Source organism: Petromyzon marinus, chromosome 26 (assembly GCF_048934315.1).
Source record: "Petromyzon marinus isolate PM22_M1 ecotype Great Lakes invasive population chromosome 26, UKy_Petmar_22M1.pri1.0, whole genome shotgun sequence".
Taxonomy (NCBI): Eukaryota; Metazoa; Chordata; class Hyperoartia; order Petromyzontiformes; family Petromyzontidae; genus Petromyzon; species Petromyzon marinus.
Genome location: NC_133692.1, coordinates 5,465,897 through 5,483,990, shown reverse-complemented (window position 1 = coordinate 5,483,990; position 18,094 = coordinate 5,465,897). Strand labels below are relative to the sequence as shown.

Sequence of the window (18,094 nt, the reverse complement as noted above, 5' to 3'; positions counted from 1 at the left end):
TGTCCACAATTCATCATGACTCCTCAGCCGATTCTGCAGTTGACTCAAGTTGTAAATATTCTGTAAAGCTTACAAGGCATAAACACAGCGCCTTCACGATAGCCAGTGTGAAATGAGTATGGCAGGAATACCACAGGTACTTTTATAATTATTACTCCACTGGATGGATATACTGTATGTATGTGAGTCTCTGGGGCTCTGTGTGGGTCTTTGTGCCTTCAGTGTGAGTCTATGTTTGAGTTTATCTGTCTGTGTTGAGTCTATCACTCTCTATGTTAACCTGTAGGTATCTCTGCCAGTCTATGGGTCTACTATATGAGTCAAGGTGTGTCTATAAACTTCTATGGATCACTATGCAATTCACACATACTGGTTGGCTGTCTTCTCCCATGTTGGTATCCCTGGACGGGTCTTTGCAAGCTAAACACTGCTGCCTTGGAGGGCAATGAATGGCTCTGGACAATTTGACTGTATTTTAGAAACCTTATCTTGTTGTTCGTGCCCGCAATACAATCGCTTGTCTATCTAAAGCTACGCATAGCGAGAGAGAGAGATTTTAGATTGCACAGCGCAGCCCTCAAAGCTCCCCCCCCCCCCACCCACCCGAAGACACATGGGAGAGCTGTAAAGCACGTCTACGAAACCGAAGCGGGGACTATTTGAGATTGTGCGCACATTCTATTCAACCCGACTCTAAAATAAAAAATAAAAGCACACAAAACACCCACTCGCACAGAGCCCTTGATTTAAATTGCGCTGGCCCGTTCGATTCGCACTCAAGGATTTTCGAGGACTTTGCCAAATCAGAGGTAAAGAATTTTTTTTTTGTTTGCCTTGTTGCCACTGCCATGCCCCGGCCCGATGTAAACAACACCCCGAGCGAGTTATCCCACGGTTAACATTCTCCACAGCACCCACGCCCTGATTGCCACCGTCAAAGGAGGAGCAGGTAAATAATGTATGTATAGAAGGAGACATCTATATTTTACAAAAAAAAACACCGTCAGCTGGAAACGCGACCGCGCAGCGGGGCTGATGGTGGCAACGGCAAAGAGTCCCTCTCATCCAGCTGTGGGTTGGCCACGGATGAGGATGATAATGATGATTACAATACAATGATGTATGTATGGATGTTGAAATTATTTTGCACCGCACGTCGCCAACCGTGCTAATCGCGAGGTGCGGGTCATGATTGATGATGTTTTCGTCCATGTAGGAACGTTAGTGGGAAAGCACTGTAGATTTCATCAGACAAAAGGATCTGGTAACGTTGCAATAAGTAGTGCGCATGTCCAAGGTGGTGGAGGGCAGGTTACCGAGAGCAGGCACTGGAGCGACACGCAGAGGTAGGTGACCAAGGGGAAAGCCTAAAGCCTGGTGGTAATGAGATTGTAAAAGTGGTCTTTAAAGGGCGGTGTTGCCTGTATAATAAGAGGAAGATCCAAAGCCAGATGGTGGAGTGCTCTATACGTAGACCTTGGAGGTCAGGTGTCACCTGTGAAACAGCTGACGGCTGCCACTGGAGGAAACCTTGAGGATCGACTGCTCTTGATGAAGATGTAAATGATTTGGGGATTTTCACGTTGCTGCTTTGCCCTCACGTCTGCCTGCCTGCCTGCCCGTGCGTCCGTCTGTTCGCCCGTGTGAATCATCCGAACCCCAAGGTTACAAGATGATGTTCTGGCTGGATTCGACCAATCAGAACGCGGCGTCGGTGGCGGAGGTGACCCCGGACACGCGGCAGTTCTACGCGGGGGAGCTGCTGCCCAACGCGGGGTACCGCTTCCGGGTGACGGCTCGCACGAGCCGGGGCTGGGGAGAGCCCTCCGAAGTGCTGGTCATCACCACGGAGGGCAGAGGTCAGCACTCCCTGGACGGTCACATGCGGAGCACGCGAAGCACGAAATGGCACGCAGCACAGTGATGCGCAGATGCAAGGACGCGTGTGTATATATATATACATATGATATATGTATATATCAGATTTTTTTATATGGGACGTACAGACACATGGATACAAACTGGCACATGGACACACGCATGCATGCATATGGATACAGAACACATGGGACACATAGACGCACAATACATGGGCACGCACACTACGTGTACAAAGATCCCCCGTATAGCCTTTGACAGACTGTTGGGGCAAGTGCTGTTCGCGAGAAACTACGTGGGGGAGTTTTGGGTGTCCAGCACCATGCCTGTGCACCTTTGTCTCCTTTCTGGCAATGATGACACACAGCACCCGGTACTCGTATGGACGCACACATCAATGCCAAATGTGCACGCACACAGCACCTCGGAAACGCACGAACGCGGCCCGGCACGTACGTCATACGACACGCGTGACGCTCGTGCACGTGCGTGCCCGTCGCCGGCGCGCCTCCCGGTCCGCCAGCACCGACCACCGCCGCCGTCACGGCCGAACTTTGCGCCGTTTGCTTCTCACGCGCAGACGCCCCGGAGAGCCCGAGCCAGCCGTCCGTGCACCAGTCGGGCGTGGGCTCGCACAGCGTGACCCTGCGCTGGAGCGTGCGGCGCGACCGCGTCTCGCCGCTGCGCGCCTACACCATACAGGCTCGGGCCCTGCCCGGGGGCGTCTGGGAGACGCTGGCTCCGTGGGCCCCCCCGAACCTCACCGCCTACACCATGGATGGGTGAGATTCCCCTTGCTGCCCGCCCCACCCTCCCCCCCCCCTTGATCCCCCCCTCCCTGATCCCCCCCCCCGTTTCCCCCTCCTCTTCCCCCAAGCTAGATAATGAATTGCACTTATAAGACGCCTTTCACGCGAAAAAAGTCTCAAGGCGCCACACACAAAAAGTAGATATTAAAGAAAGGCCAAAGAGGAACAGAACTAATTAGAAAAAAATAACTTTTTAATGGAGATAGGTTTTAAAAAGGGATTTGAAGATGTGAACCCTATTTGATAGCGTGATCTCGAAAGGTATGGAGTTCCACAACCGCAGGTGGGAGGGGGAGGGATGGCGGACCAGTAGGGAGGTCCAATGTAGCGTGCATGTGAGTTATTTTGAGCGCATAATGGAAGGATCGTGAGTAAAAATGCACACAGAAATAGACCAACGGTACACGGGCAGAGAAATAAGCAGGAGCTTAGAAAAACAAAGAGGCTGTGTAATAGGTAGACCAATAGGTTCATCGAAGTCCAGGTGAGCTGACAGTGTAGACAGTCCAACAGGAATACAACGGGGCCATAGTAGTTGTCTCTGCCCCCAGGACACCAGATCAAAAAAGACCCTCACTCCCAACTTCTCCTCGCCCCCGTACACATGAAGACACAACCCACGACAAAAAAAATCCCCCGTATAGCCTGAACAGACGTTTGGGGCAAGTGCCGTTAGCGAGCACCTTTGAAGGCACGATGGGGGGTGGGTGGCCAGCGCCACGCCCTGCCACCTTTGTCTCCCTCGTAGCGATGCTTAGACATCGCACCAGGCTGCTCATTTAAGGGTGAGTCGACCGACCGAGCCACGTACATACAGCCACGCACATACAGCCACGCACATACAACCACACACACACACGCACATACACACGCAATCCTCAACTCTCGATGCCGAGACGCACTCAAACGCAAACAAATAACCGTACGAATTTTACAATCAATGTTATGCCATGAGCAATGGCTAGATGCACAACACTGTATAAACCGTGCAAAATGCCCATTGAGAAAAATATATGTAATAAATAATGAAATTATCGCAAGTTTAACTTTCACACCTCGAACTTGGGCATGGTGTAATGCAGACACGCACGCAGTCCCAGCACGTACTAATCCATTCAAAAACAAATTCAAACGCATGAATAATTTAATATATTTTTTTCTTATATTACAGCATATTATTTATACGTTGCTACATTAACTGGGGGGGGGGGGTGGGAAACTATACAATTATATAAAAAATAACCTAATAAAAGCGGCAATTAATGAAGTTAGTATTGATATTATTTAAATTAATATGATAGTTTGAGCAAACAAATCATAGTTTTAAATAATTAAATGTTATGTATTTTCGTTTCAAGCGGCCCCCAGGAATTTCAGGACCTTAACAACTCCCCCCCCCCCCCCCATTTAAATCTGGACTCCCCCACATCCTTGGTTCACATTCCCTTCTCAATTAGTAGAACCAAGGGGAATATTGCCCTTAATTTGACTTCACAAAATTGTGTAAAAAAAATGTGGAACTTCTTCAAAGATCCAGCAGTGAGAGAAATACACAGTAATCTTTTTTTTATATATATAATGTGCTTTTTTATGCTTCCAAAAAAGGAAACTGCATTGTGAATTCACAAGATAAATGTGAAACTTACTGTACACTCACTCTCAAGGGAAATCCATAAAAAGAGAAGAAAAATATGCGGCACTTTATCCCATTTGGTAGGGAGTGCTTAGTTTAGCCTAATTTTCGGCTGGACTTGGCTGATAAAATGTACGTGTGTATGATGATACACACATACAGAAACATGAAAGGGCTCTTTAAAAAAAATTGTTTAAAACCTCTAACCAGTGGTGGGGCTGGCCTCCATTACACGGGAGGGGGAAAACAGAAATGAGTTTCATTTATAAACACCACGCGAGAAGTCAGACAAGCTATTGACAAGCGATAGAGACGTAGAGAGATGAGAGAACCACATATATTGGTTTTAATTACATTTATTCGGACTTAAAATTCGAGCTGACGACTTTTGGTTCGCCCCTATTTCCCCTTGAATCCGAGGCCGCTTGAGCTCTTTGGGGAACCCGAAGCATTTGCTCGATGCCAAGCGCCACTCCTGACCTCTAACCTCCTCGTGCACACTGCTGCCACCACCACTGCCACCACCATCATCGCCATCCCCACCATCGCCATCACCACCACCGCCACTGCCGCCACTGCCGCCACCACCACCAATCTAGATTTGAAGTTTTCGTGACTGCAGGGATCCGTACTCTTTGTTTTTTTTTTCAGTAAAGTCACGTGGGTATAAAATAAATAAAATAAATTAAACCGCAACGTTTCGATCGCAACACAAGCGACCGTCATCAGGTGGAACAGATACGGCAGAGGAACTGCTGACATGAACCACCACCACCCGCTCTCTCCCAGGCTGAAGCCATTCACCACGTACAAGTTCCGCGTGGCAGCAAGGAACGATGTGGGTGAGAGCGAGTGGAGCGAGGAGTCGGAAGCTGTGACGACGCTGCAAGCCGGTGCGTGCGTGTGTATGTTTGTGTATGTGTGTGTACGTGTGTGTATGCGTGTGTATGTGTGTATATGTTTGTGTATGTGTGTGTATGTTTGTGTATGTGTGTATGTGTGTGTATGTTGTGTATGTTTGGGTGATGGCGGTGTGTATGTTTGTGTATGTGTGTGTATGTTTTTGTATGGTTGTGTATGTGTGTATATGTTTGTGTATGTGTGTGTATGTGTGTGTACGTGTGTGTATGCGTGTGTATGTGTGTATATGTTTGTGTATGTGTGTGTATGTTTGTGTATGTGTGTGTATGTTTGTGTATGTGTGTGTATGTTTGTGTATGTTTGTGTATGTGTGTGTATGTGTGTGTATGTTTGTGTATGTGTGTGTATGTTTGTGTATGTGTGTCTATGTTTGTGTATGTGTGTGTATGTTTGTGTATGTGTGTGTATGTTTGTGTATGTGTGTATGTTTGCGTATGTTTGTGTATGTGTGTGTATGTTTGTGTATGTGTATGTATGTTTGTGTATGTGTGTGTATGTTTGTGTATGTGTGTGTATGTTTGTGTATGTATGTTTGTGTATGTGTGTGTATGTTTGTGTGTGTGTGTGTATGTTTGTGTATGTGTGTGTTTGTGTGTGTGTGTGTATGTTTGCGTATGTTTGTGTATGTGTGTGTATGTTTGTGTATGTTTGTGTATGTGTGTATGTTTGTGTATGTGTATGTATGTTTGTGTATGTGTGTGTATGTTTGTGTATGTGTGTGTATGTTTGCGTATGTTTGTGTATGTGTTGTGTATGTTTGTGTATGCGTGTGTATGTTTGTGTTATGTTTGTGTATGTGTGTGTATGTGTGTATGTTTGTGTATGTGTGTGTATGTTGTGTATGTTTGGGTGATGGCGGTTGAAGTGGGGGGAAATTTTTTCCCGGGAGGTGGATTTATTGAAGCGATGGTGGTACTGGTGGTTGCCACCCAATTGGGGGCCCCTAAACAGAAAATTGTGGGTGCGTCACTTGATTGGAGACATGAGATTCTGGATAAGCTACGACACTGATTTGTATCACATTCATGTGACATTATTAAGTTAATTACGAGCGTTTGTGATCTATTTATTGCACCCTTTTTTATCCAGGGCCCCTTGAGCTATTTGGGGGGGGGCTTAACTTTGGCATAGTTTGTCTTATGCCACCACTAGATGGGGGCTGTGTAAATGCAACTCCATTAACATATCAAAGCAAATCGACGAAGACTATCTCAGACTTCTGGAAAAGGGGAGAACTACCCACGAATGCATTTGGCTTGAGTGGCGTGTTATTACGCAGCTGACAAAAAAGACCTGGACTTTGAGGTGGCAATGCAAGGTAGACAGCAGTCGGGGGGAGGGTGTAAGGGACAGTGTGGATGTTGGGGGGGGGGGGGGCGAGGCACTGCGGCGGCGGCAATGCTGCGGTGATGCACGGGGAGACAGGAGATTTTGGTTTGTGATTACGAGATCTCGGAGTAATAGAATAGCATAAATAAATTACTGCTTGAAGAAAACCGTTTCGACCGCTGGTGATTAGGACTGGCTGATTCATCCGTTCTGGGCACAATTCAAATTGCACGGCAGAGAACGATTGGGGCTGTTTGATGCGGAATAAAAATCATTGTTAAATTTCACGGCTTTTTTTATTTTCCTTCTGGAAGATAAAAAGTAATAATCAACTGTTGCGATCTGCCCGTGCTCTCTTTATCTCCCTACCTCGTCGCCTGCACCCCTCCGCTCCTCTCCTTCCCGGCTCTGTCTCTCTCTCCTCTCCCCTCTCTTCCACCTCCCCCCTCCCCTCTCCTCTCCCTACATCCGTCCCTCCGCCCTCGACACCGTCGCTCTCCCCTCCTCTTTTCACCGAGAAGCTCCGGACAAGGCTCCCAGCATCCTCTCCGTCATGCCCCACACGCCCTCCCTCGGTGCTCGTCCAATGGGAGGTGAGTTCTCGCGGTCCCACGTTCGCCCCGCTTGCCCAGTGGCGCGGCTTTCCCGCGTCACGTGACCCATCTCATTGCAATTTAAAGGGTTAGCGGGTTTTTTTTTTAGGCGGGGACAGGTTTGCTTACTGTGAGATAACGGGACGTCAATAAGTAGCTTATCGGCTCCTTACAGCTGGCCTTGCTTAGCACGCGAACAAATTGCATGTAACCAAAACCCTATTGCTTCCCAGAAGCTTGTGTGCAGAGCAAGTTTATGAGGGGTTATGACAAATCTGCCTCCTGCTTTCCCTCCCCCCCCCCCTCCTCTGGCCTCTTACTCATTCAAACCACATTCGAGTCCGTAATATCTGCGACAACCCTCATGAAAAAAAAGCGGTTTATTTAACGTTCACACAAATGTAACCGTCGCCCAACCCCTCAACCTAACCCTGCTTCCTCTGCCTACCCCCGACCCCCATCTCATCCCCCCCCCCCTTTCCCGCCCTCCCCATACATTTCTCCATGCCTCGCGACAGCCTCCGATGGAAGAGTCTGTGAACGGAGTGTTGCTGGGCTACCGCATCCTCTACCGTGAGCTGCCACTGGAGGGGTCAAGGGTCATCGCTGGGGGTTACTCCGTACCCTACATCACCGCCGCCCCTGGCAACCCATCCCCCATACAGGCGCAGTTACTTGGTAACTCACTTTAGCCCTTCGACCCTTTTATGAGTGTTTTTTTTTTCCCTCCCTCCCCCGTAAAGCCTCTGCCTGTGAAGAAATGCTCTGGGGCAATTATGGATAATTAATACGGGGCCCGATCCCGCATGCTAATGTTTACTCTTTTTTTTATTTATTTTATTATCGAGCGGGGCACCAAGCAGCAGAGGCTGCCAAGATGCTCACAGTTTTCAGGTCCGCTTCGAGGGATCCGGCGGAGCGGATGCCTCGCGATTTGCACGGCCGTAACCAGTTGGATATCCCCTCGGTGGCAAGCGAGCGTGGCCTCATGTTAAAGCGTAGGCGGGCGGGGGAGGGGGGGGCGTAGGGTGGCCATGACACGGCCGCCCTGTGTTAAGCTTTAAACGAACGTCAAAAACCAAACAGATTGAGCTTCCCAGTTTACCTTGTTTAACCCTGGTGAGAACTCAAGTGACCTTTGACAACTACTCACTTGCAAAGAGTTACTCCTGTCACCATAGTGGCAAAAGCACAGCAAATAATAATAATACAGCGATTAAGTGAATACAATATAAAACAATGAAAACAGCCGTGTGACACGTGAGGAATCTAAAATTACGCACCAATCGTAAATCAATGTTGAATCAAAATTAAATATTTAATTCCCTGCGGGCGTTAACTCGGGCAGGTTATTTTTAGACCGATCGTAGGACAATTGAAAACTTAAATGACAGGCACAATAGGGAGGCAAGAGATATAGGGTGACGATTGAACTCGTGTATACAAAATAAGGATTTATGTCAAATTAGTAACTATACAAGCTCGGCTCTCGCTCTCAGCCCGTGTGGACATGAGGCGAGGCTACGGTGCCCCCTGCCTAATTGCCATGGGTGTTAAATATTGTGCCACCATTTCTTCTTACCCGACTGTAAGAATTTAAAAGGGGCCGAGGCTACACCAGGAGGCCTCAACCCCCTCCAGCGCCCCGCCCTCCCAGCCCGATGCTACGGGGGCCGAAGTGGCTCCAAACACCTGGGAATCTATTGTACAGTCGTATTGTAATATGCTCCCAACGTCTGTGCCCTCCGCCTTGGCTCACCCGCACGAACCAGCACGGCAAAGTATCGACCAAATAACCCACACACGAATTTCGTGGCATGGGGAAGCCCTTATCCAGCAGTGGATTGACAGAAGGACCCGGCGCACAGTAACGCTGAGACACCGTCACATTCTCTCACACGGAGATATCGCTGTGGCCTGAGGTCCCGTAACTAAATTAATTTCATATTTATTTCACTGCCCTTTGTGAACCCACGGCTGAGAAAAGGCCTCCCAAAATGCCGTGTCGGTCACAGGTGTTGACATCCCTGTATCCCGGGCAGCACACTCTAAGTTTATTGTGGTGGCACGCTGGAAGATCTCGGCGAGGAGCCCTTGGCAAAATGCATTACGCGTGACATCGAGGCACCCTCTTGAATAGCGCGCTCGGCTCTGCGCGAGAGTGTGTGTGTGCGTGTGTGTGGAAGCGGTAGTGTAGTGGTTAGCGCGCTGCGCTATGAACCCAGCGACCCGAGTTCGATTCCCGCTCACGGCCAACACCAATGACGATTATTTGAACCGGTCCAGGGCCTTCCCTAGGTCGACTCAGCCTCAAATGAATACCTGGTGTGGTGTATAAACATCGCCACTTGGGAGACAAAGGCGGTCGGGCGTGGTGCTGGTCACCCACCCCCTCCTGTACCTTTCCGGCCTTCATAGGTGCTCGCTAACAGCACTTGCCCCAACAGTCTGTTAAGGCTATAGGGGGGGGATCTTAGTCTTTGCTTCTCAAGTAGCGAGAAGCGGTGACCCAGTGGTGTGTGCACTGTGCCAAGGCGCAACATCAGTCACGAATACCTGAAACTGTCCCGGGTTCCCCAAGTCGACTCAGCCTAAATGAGGACTTGGTGTGGTGTAAAAAAGATATCGCCACCGGGGAGACCAAAGGCGCGGTGTTGGCGACCTCCTCCCTCGTGCGGGCCGTCGTGGGTGCTCGCTTTCTGCAATCGCCCTGACAGTCCGTTCGAAGCTGTTACGTGGGGGGGGGAGTCTTCATCTTCGCATTTGCTGTTCCCCCCCCCCCTCTCTGAAGGCAAGTACGAGGTGAAGACGGTGAACGACTCGGCGGTGAAACACTACGAGCTCGCGCGTGAGTGACCGCGTCGCTCCGCCCCGGGGGGGGTGGGGGGGGGGAGAGGTCACGCGCAGCGCACATCATTCGCGCCCGGCGTCAAACACACGCGCTGACCCCGCGCTCCTTTCAATCTCACGACGAGGACACGGAGGTGGGGGACGGGGGTGGTGGGGGGGCTGCGGGAGGGAGAGGGGAGTGGAGAGAAAGACGGGGATGGCGACGTGATGGCAGGCAGGCAGACTGCAGGGGTCAGGGGACATGCAACACCAATTATCGTGGGCATTTAATTAACTAAACAACGGTGCCTTTAGGAAGGGTCAGGAGCTGCCGGCGCTGGTGTTGGGAGTTCTAAGACAGGGCTGGGGGGGCTGGGGCTGGGGGGTGACCCAGGGTGATAGGCTCCAAAGAGTGGGGGAGGGTCGCGGGGGGGGGGGGGGAATTGGAACATGGGACCCTCGTTTTCATTTTAGCCAGGCGGTGGTGGCGAACGCCTTTAATCCAGCACTCTGGAGGCAGCAAGGGTTGGTGGATCACCGCACGAATGTTGTGAGACTCCCTAATTGTAAATGTTGTGGGTTTACTCTCCAACATACCGGTGCGCTGAAGTAGAAACTAATTGGCACGTTTTGTTTACGTTATTGCTGTGTCGGGTAGCGGCGGGTTTAACGACACATTTATATTTACGTGATCTAACCCCGTGGGTGTCGAGATGTCACACCTCGGTACAGCAGGAGAAGGCCATACAGAAAATAATGCGGACTCCTCCTGTTCCATCTGTATGGGATAGAGTGTTGCCCCCTCGCACACGTGAGTTTTTGCCAGGTGCTCCGATTTCCTCCCACGTGTTAATGCTCATTATTTGACCAACAACACCTGAACATAACGAGGACTGCAGAGCCTGTGCAATGTTAGTGCCAGCTCGCCGCGTGGCTGCTGCCTTCCCCCTTGTTGCGGTTCCTCGAGCCTCCGAGTGAGTACTGCGAAGCAGCACGTCACACAGATGAAATAATCATTTTAATATTACGCGTCTGCCGCGATCGGTTTGTTTTCATCGTCTCCGCTGGCGCGCGTAGGGAGTCTTCCACTTTCTTCTCTCTCGGTGTTGAGGTTCACGATGAGCTTCCGCTCGTGTTCGTATAAACACGTCACAAGCGCCGCTGGGGAAACGGCGCTCCCCTGCTCGGCGCAGAAACTTCCCGTGCGAATGCATTTTTTTTTTCCTGAGGTTGTGTTGGAGTTTGCTGAGTTGTGCTCTTCCTATGTTGCTCCCTCCCCCATGTCCTAAGTTATCATGTCTTTGTATCTCTGTGTCCCTGAACTCGGATGCTCTCATGCTGTCCATGTACCCATATTTTCGCCTGTGACCCTGTATCCCTATTCCTACATTTCCATATACCCCTCATATCATCTCATATTTCTCTCACCTGAAGACGATTGCCTGTGTTGCGATCGAAACGACGTGATCTATTATTTTTCTATCTACGTGACTTTACCGAAAGGACCCAACGAGTATCATCTCATATCCTCACACCCCTTTGCCCCGGTACCGCATGTCCCCACGACCTCATGTCCTGATGTCCCCATGTCTGTGTCCCAATCCTGGACCCATGTGTCTCCATGTCCCTGTTACCCGTACCCTCCCACATATTCCCATAATCTCATCCTCCATCGCCCCCTGTGTCTTTACATGTCCCATGTCCCCACAGTCTCACGTCCCACGTTCCCATGTCCCAATTTCTCCATGCGCCCGTACCCGTGTGCGCCCGTGTCCCTGTTACCCCGGTGCCACTCACGTGTCCCCGTAACCTCGTAACACTTTATCGACCTCCCCAACATCCCCGTGCCTCCGCCCCGATGCCCCCCTGTGATATGCGCGCTCAGAACTCAACAAGTACCGGCGGTACGAGGTGCGCGTGAGCGCGTACACGGCGGCCGGGGAGGGACCCATGACGTACCCGCGGGAAGTGTACGTCGGGGAGGCAGGTACGGCCGCGTGCCCTCACCGTTGGCACCGCCGCTGTGCCCAACGGAGTCGCTGCAAACCACCCTTGACTCTGACCATAGATCCGTAGCTCCATTTTCTCAAACGCTAACCCTCTCTAAAACCAAACCTAACTCTCCGTCACCCTGACTCTCCCTAACGTTGTCTCTAACACTAACTCACGAACCCTAGCTCAATATTTAACGATAATCCTAACTCCCTTAGCCCAATCCTGTCTCTAACCCTGTCTAAGACTTACCAAAGCCATATCTATAGCACTGTTACTAATCCTGCGTCTAACCCTGCGCCTGTCCTGTTTCTGAACTTTTCAAGAACCTTTGATAATTTTGTCTCTCACCCTGACCTTAACCCTGTCATATCCCTGTATAAATCCCCGCACGGTTGGCTACGTACGGTGCGAAAGAAGTTTGTCACGTGGCTGTTTGTTCGTCATAGTTTTTAATGTGTTTACACACTCGATAAGGGATGTCCATCCTCATTCTCTGTCCGTCGGTCACCGTCCCTTCCGCTGACAACGTGTCCTGCCTCGAGCCCACTTTACTTTCTTAACAATCGATGCGGTCTTCCGATTTGCAGACATTCTCTAAACATCCATGTGTTGGTCTTGTCAATCAGCGCACGTTCACGCTTGCACCTCTCCGCGCGTCTGTGCGCACTGATCAGCTTTAGTTCCATTTTCCTTGTCAGTGTCCGTGTTTCTGATCCATATATCCTTGCAGGTAATATCCGCTGATAACAAAACATAATTATTCTCGAGGCACATCGGTACATTGCTCTTCATTACATTTTGCATAAGCACAACAACTTGCTCTCATTAACTGGAGACTCGTCCTCTGCCATAGGAATGTGTCATTTCAACATCTGGCTTAGGATCGTGAACAGAATACTCATTTCAGTTACTTGGTTGAACGGAGGGAAAACCACTTCGCTGTTGAGCAATGCAGAAGGAAACAGCCCAAACATTCAAAGCAGAAAGTGTCCTGCAACTCCAGTGGCTATCACCTGAGCTCAAAGGGAATCACTGATTCCACTGTGCACGCGTGACAAATTACCATCGAGCTGAATTGACCGTGGCGCTGTAATAACGATAACAACACAGCGGACATTATTTCTTTGAAAGCTGCATGTCTGGCCACTTTCTCATGCGGTTTGCCCCATTTCCATTTTGGGAGAGGAAACATGACCGGAGGAATGTTTGTTTTAGGACTATTCGTAGCTGCTGCGGCATTTACGCAGAAGTTAAAAACGCAGCGGCGTCCCCGTCCCACGCTCCTTGCCCTCCTCTGGCGCGCCCGTTGCGCCGCTCTCACGGTGAAGTCACGCAGCGGGGGGGGGGCACGTGCCAACCGCTCCGGCTGCCCATCTCGGCCTTCCGACTCCGACCAAATCACGCCGGGGACGCGCCCATGTTCCGTCAAGAGCTCGCAAAGCTAAGCGGGCCCTGAGCCTGGAGAGTATGCTCCAGAATAGCAACTCTGATAGGTGACCTGTCACCGTGCAAGTCTGTGGCGCGACCTTGTTTGAAGAGACGGAGGTGGGGGGGGGGGGCATACACACAGTCAATGTTGTCAAAGTTGTTGATGGAAGAATTTAGATGGGGGCTGAACCTTTAGGTGGGGGAGGGCCGGAGACTCAGTCCCCTTCATCCACCCCCGTCGATACTACGGGGCTGCCAAAATGCATGAGAGGCGCTATGGGCTGCCGTGAGTTTGCGTGGCGGACAGCAGGAGGTGGGGCCACGAAAGCGATTGTTGTACTCTACTACGATTCCATATGTATGCTTCCACGTGTATGCTTGTCGCATTTTACCAAACCCGCACTGGTCAGCACGGTAAAGCATTATCCGATAACCCCCGTGCGACATGGACAAGTCCTCATCCAGCAGTAGATTAACAACAAAGGCTATACGTTGTGCACGATGTTGTTGTTGTTGTTGTCAACCCAGTGAACATCCGCTGCTGGGCAAAGGCTTTCCTACATCCTCTTCCTTTCCTTCCTTTCCTTGGTCGTTCTGCAGAATCATGGAAGGACATCTCATCCATACAAATTTTGAGTACACGTGGGCCACGTAGTGTTTGGATAACATCCGGAAAACGAGTAATAAATGTACTAACCATAATTGTTCTTCTTCCTTCTCTCCCCCCCCCCCCCGTTATCATTGTTGCTAATCCCATCCTCAGTGCCATCGGCACCTCCCCGCAACGTAGTGGTACGGGCCGCCAGCTCCACTCAACTGGAGGTGGCGTGGGATATTCCCCCCCTGCACACCGAGAATGGAATCATCCTGGGATACAAGGTCAGACTCTAATGCTCCCGTCTGGAGGCGTGCGTGTTAACAAACCTGTTTTTGTTTTTTTTACACAGGCTCTGGAAACCGCTGTCAGATAATTGCGCGTGTGGGTGTTTCTGTGTGTATGGGGAGCAACTGTGCAGTGGTTAGCGCAGTGCCCTATGAACCCGGCGCCACAAGTTCGACGCGCTGCCACAGCTAACATCTCAACTGGTCCTGGGCCTCCCTGCGGTTGACTCAGCCTTAAAATGAGTACATGTACCTGGTGCGGTGTGCAAATAACACTGGGGGCGGACAAAGGCGACCAGGTGTGGTGCTGGTCACACCACTCCCAACGTGCATGCGGTATTGCAGCCCTTGGAGGTGCTTGCTAACAGCACGTTTCCCAACAAGCCTGTGTATGCTATACGGGGGAATCTCTGTTTTTGTTTCTATGTGTACGTACCCTGTGCCTGCGTGTACAGTGAAATGCCAGAATTTATTTTTCACGAAGTATCTTCTGGGTCACTGGTCGACTGCAGTAGGCATGTGACTAGGAGCCTCCACACAGCCGTCGCGAGAGGTATACTAGATGTGGTATGCAGGGCGCAGAAATATTTTCTGGGTCACTGAGAGGCACTTCCGATGAGCACGATTGGCTACATCAGGTGCGAAAGAAGTTCACCATACATACAGACAGACATACAGACATACAGGCACATGCCTGGCGGCAATGAGCCCCTGCTTGTAGCGTCGATTTGTGCCGTACATCCTGAGCGTTCTGCAGCAGCCTGTGTTTCACACGGAGGGGTCGCTTTGACTGTAAATGTGTGGCGATTTGAGATGCCTGTGTGATTGCGCGCCTGTGAGCGAGTGGGGAGCGGTAGTGTAGCTGTTAGCTCCCTGCACTACGGACGGCGGTTTGGGTTCGATTCCCCCTAGGCCTCCCCTAGGTGGACTCAGCCTCAAATGAATACCTGGTGCAGTGTGTAAACATCGCCACTAGGGAGAAAAAGGAGGCTGGACGTGGTGTTGGCCATCCTCCCCCTCGTTTGCCGTGTCGGCCTTCATAGGTGCTTACCAACAGCACGCGCCCCAAAAGTCTGTTAAGACTATAGTGGGGGATTTTTGTCTTTGTATCTCTCAGCCTGCTGATGAGCATGGCCCAGTGGTGGTGGTGAGCAGTGGGCACAGCATATTTTGGCATGATACTTTTTTTATTGAAACAATTTTTTTTTTATTTTACCAGGTAAGGCCCACTGATCTCTAGAGCTAATTTTTCAGAAGCGACCTGGCCACAAATGATAGGTCAACCAAGTGGCTTGTCACGTGGACATTTATAGCGGTAGCTAAATACTCTAAACGCGTGTTTCTAAATTATGGAGGGAAACAATCGGAGGACCCGGAGAAAATCCACATGACCACGGTGGGTGGTAGACACGAAAACTCCCAATGTACAGCAGGAGTCAGGGTCGGGATCGAACCGACGACCTCCTGAAATACCAGGCGAGGTAGTTAGCATCTCCTAGCCACCGTGGCGCCTAGGCTCATCCCCTCGAGGTGCGGCATCTTCATCCGTACTCTCGCGTACAGTCACGTCGCGTGCCATGTTACTCATCCACATAGCATTTCAATAACAATAGCATTGTGATAATGGCGTAACAGCCTTGTGATAATGACGTAACAGCCTTTGGGAAAATCCACTGCTGAATGAAGGCTTGCTCATGCCAGTCAAATGAGTTGTTTGGCCATACTTCACCACGCTCGTCAGTGTGGGTTGGTGAAGGGGGGCACAGAGGGCAGTTTCAGATTTCACTCACCTCTGATGTTAGCCGTGGCCGGAAGTCAAACTCGTCTGCCACCCCCTCTCATGTTCATAGTGCAGTGCACTAACCACTGCACCTCGGCTCCACCACTCAATTCCTGACCATGGCTAACGTCAGTTACGGTTCGAACCTCCTCCCTCCCACCTCCATTCTCACATCCCTCCCACTAACGCACACTGACCAGCACGGTGAAGCATGGTCTAAACAAACCTCCACGACCGAAGCAGTGCGTGGGGACGCCTCCATCATCCAGCTGTGGAACGGCGCAGTGCTGCGCGTATGGCGAGCGTGCGCGCAACACCGCCGCGGATAACCAGTCACATCTGCGCACTGGCCTTTAACAATCACAACTTATCAAACGTGCAACAGTCAAACCAGAGCCCGTCTTTGGCCCCGAGCGAGGGCGCTGAATATTTCGAAGCAGACGGCAACTTTGCCATTAATCAAAAGCATCAGAATGTGATCCGCGTTTATGCCCGAGGGGGCCCTGTCAACCAACCCAACTGCCACCCCAACCCACCACCATCACCACCCCACCCGCTCGCCCGCCCACACAAACGAGCAGATTGCGCTCGGTCATTACCCAGTACTCGGGCGCCACGAGCATTATTTTTTTCCACCATCATTATTTATCCGCGGCAGAGAACCGGAACTTGAATTTGTGTTCTCCGGCCTCAATGGTGATGGGGAAAAAACACAAACCACCCTCGATGATATTGCCGATGTTCGAGCTCGTCTTATCGACAACGTCGGGACGCGTTTTTTTATCCCTCGCGAAGTCTTCGCGGCCGTAGCGCAGCCCCATTAAGCGCTGCATTGTCATTATAATCGCTACTAGTAGTATTCTTTATATGGGCGCGCCCCATTAGGCTGCTGTGTAGTACAGCTGGCCTGCGAGGAAGTTGCATTTGACAAGCTAATATGATTTAACTGGTTTAACAGCTCCCCAAGAACGCCCAGACAGATATTAACCGATGACGGCGTAGTTTTGGAATCTGCGTGCCTGTGATATATGAGGGCAGCCATCCGAGGCTCACGAGACGGCGGGGGGGGGGAGGTTTGTTTCGGGGAGTTTCAGAACCCACCGGCTGCTTCCGAAAACTCAGCAGGCAGATGAGCGCACAGCGATCCCGTTTTGTATTTGCAGTCGCTCGCGTCTCCAGGGGGGCACGCCCCCACCACCCCTCTCCCCTCCATCTTTCTTGACTAGTGAATCCTCGTGCGTTTCGCTGTTTTACGCAAACATGCATCATGGCAAGCACATTATTGCATTTTTAAGTCGGTGCCTGCTGGATATTTTAAGTTGATTAGGCTCTGCTGTAATTACAGTGTGTTAAGTCTACGTAACTACTGGCCAGCGACTGCGCACTGGGCCTACAGCTCATGCGGTGTCTGCAAATGAAATATTCCATCGCCAGCATAATCAGCATTTACATTACCTTAAAGGGAGGGGGGAGGGAGTGGGGGGCGGGGGGAGGGAGTGGGGGGCGGGTGGAGGGAGTGGGGGCGGGGGGAGGGAGGGAACCAATTTCAAAACATACCACGATTTCTGTTGTGGCTGTCCCGTAGCCATACTGCAAATATTCAGAATCAGAATATTTATTTATACTGGAGGAATGCGATGAGCTATGAAGCTCTTTTTCACAGATGTCCAGTAGGAGCGGGTTAAAACGTCACAACAACAAACAGTTCGCAAACACGATAGGAGTGCAAAGTACAAGAAAGGTCAACAAATCACCCAGCACACAAACAAATACAACACTAAACCATCCCTAGCCTACCAGGCAAAGCCCACTGAGGTCACTAACTTATTTTTCAGCATCGACCTGGCCACTAATGATAGCTCAACAAAGTGGCCCCATCATGTGGACAATTCATAGCACCGAAATTATCTAAATAATCTTAATAATAATTCATTGTTGGTGTCTGGACACCTGCGATTCCCACCGTGGCTGCACCCCCCCCCACTCCCCCGGCTCGCAGACTCCACGTTGGCAGGGG

The 18,094-nt window shown here is 50.7% G+C and overlaps 1 protein-coding gene across 1 annotated transcript in view; it reads left to right on the top strand.

Annotated features, from left to right (window-relative positions):
• Positions 1-18,094, top strand: part of LOC116946075 (protein sidekick-2-like) — a 494,081-nt gene that overhangs the window by 404,177 nt on the left and 71,810 nt on the right. The window contains 9 exon segments of the mRNA XM_076069895.1: positions 1,665-1,859; positions 2,459-2,660; positions 5,110-5,213; positions 7,092-7,141; positions 7,143-7,163; positions 7,682-7,841; positions 9,955-10,011; positions 11,878-11,979; positions 14,179-14,294. Of these exon segments, the coding sequence (XP_075926010.1) occupies positions 1,665-1,859; positions 2,459-2,660; positions 5,110-5,213; positions 7,092-7,141; positions 7,143-7,163; positions 7,682-7,841; positions 9,955-10,011; positions 11,878-11,979; positions 14,179-14,294 (1,007 nt within the window).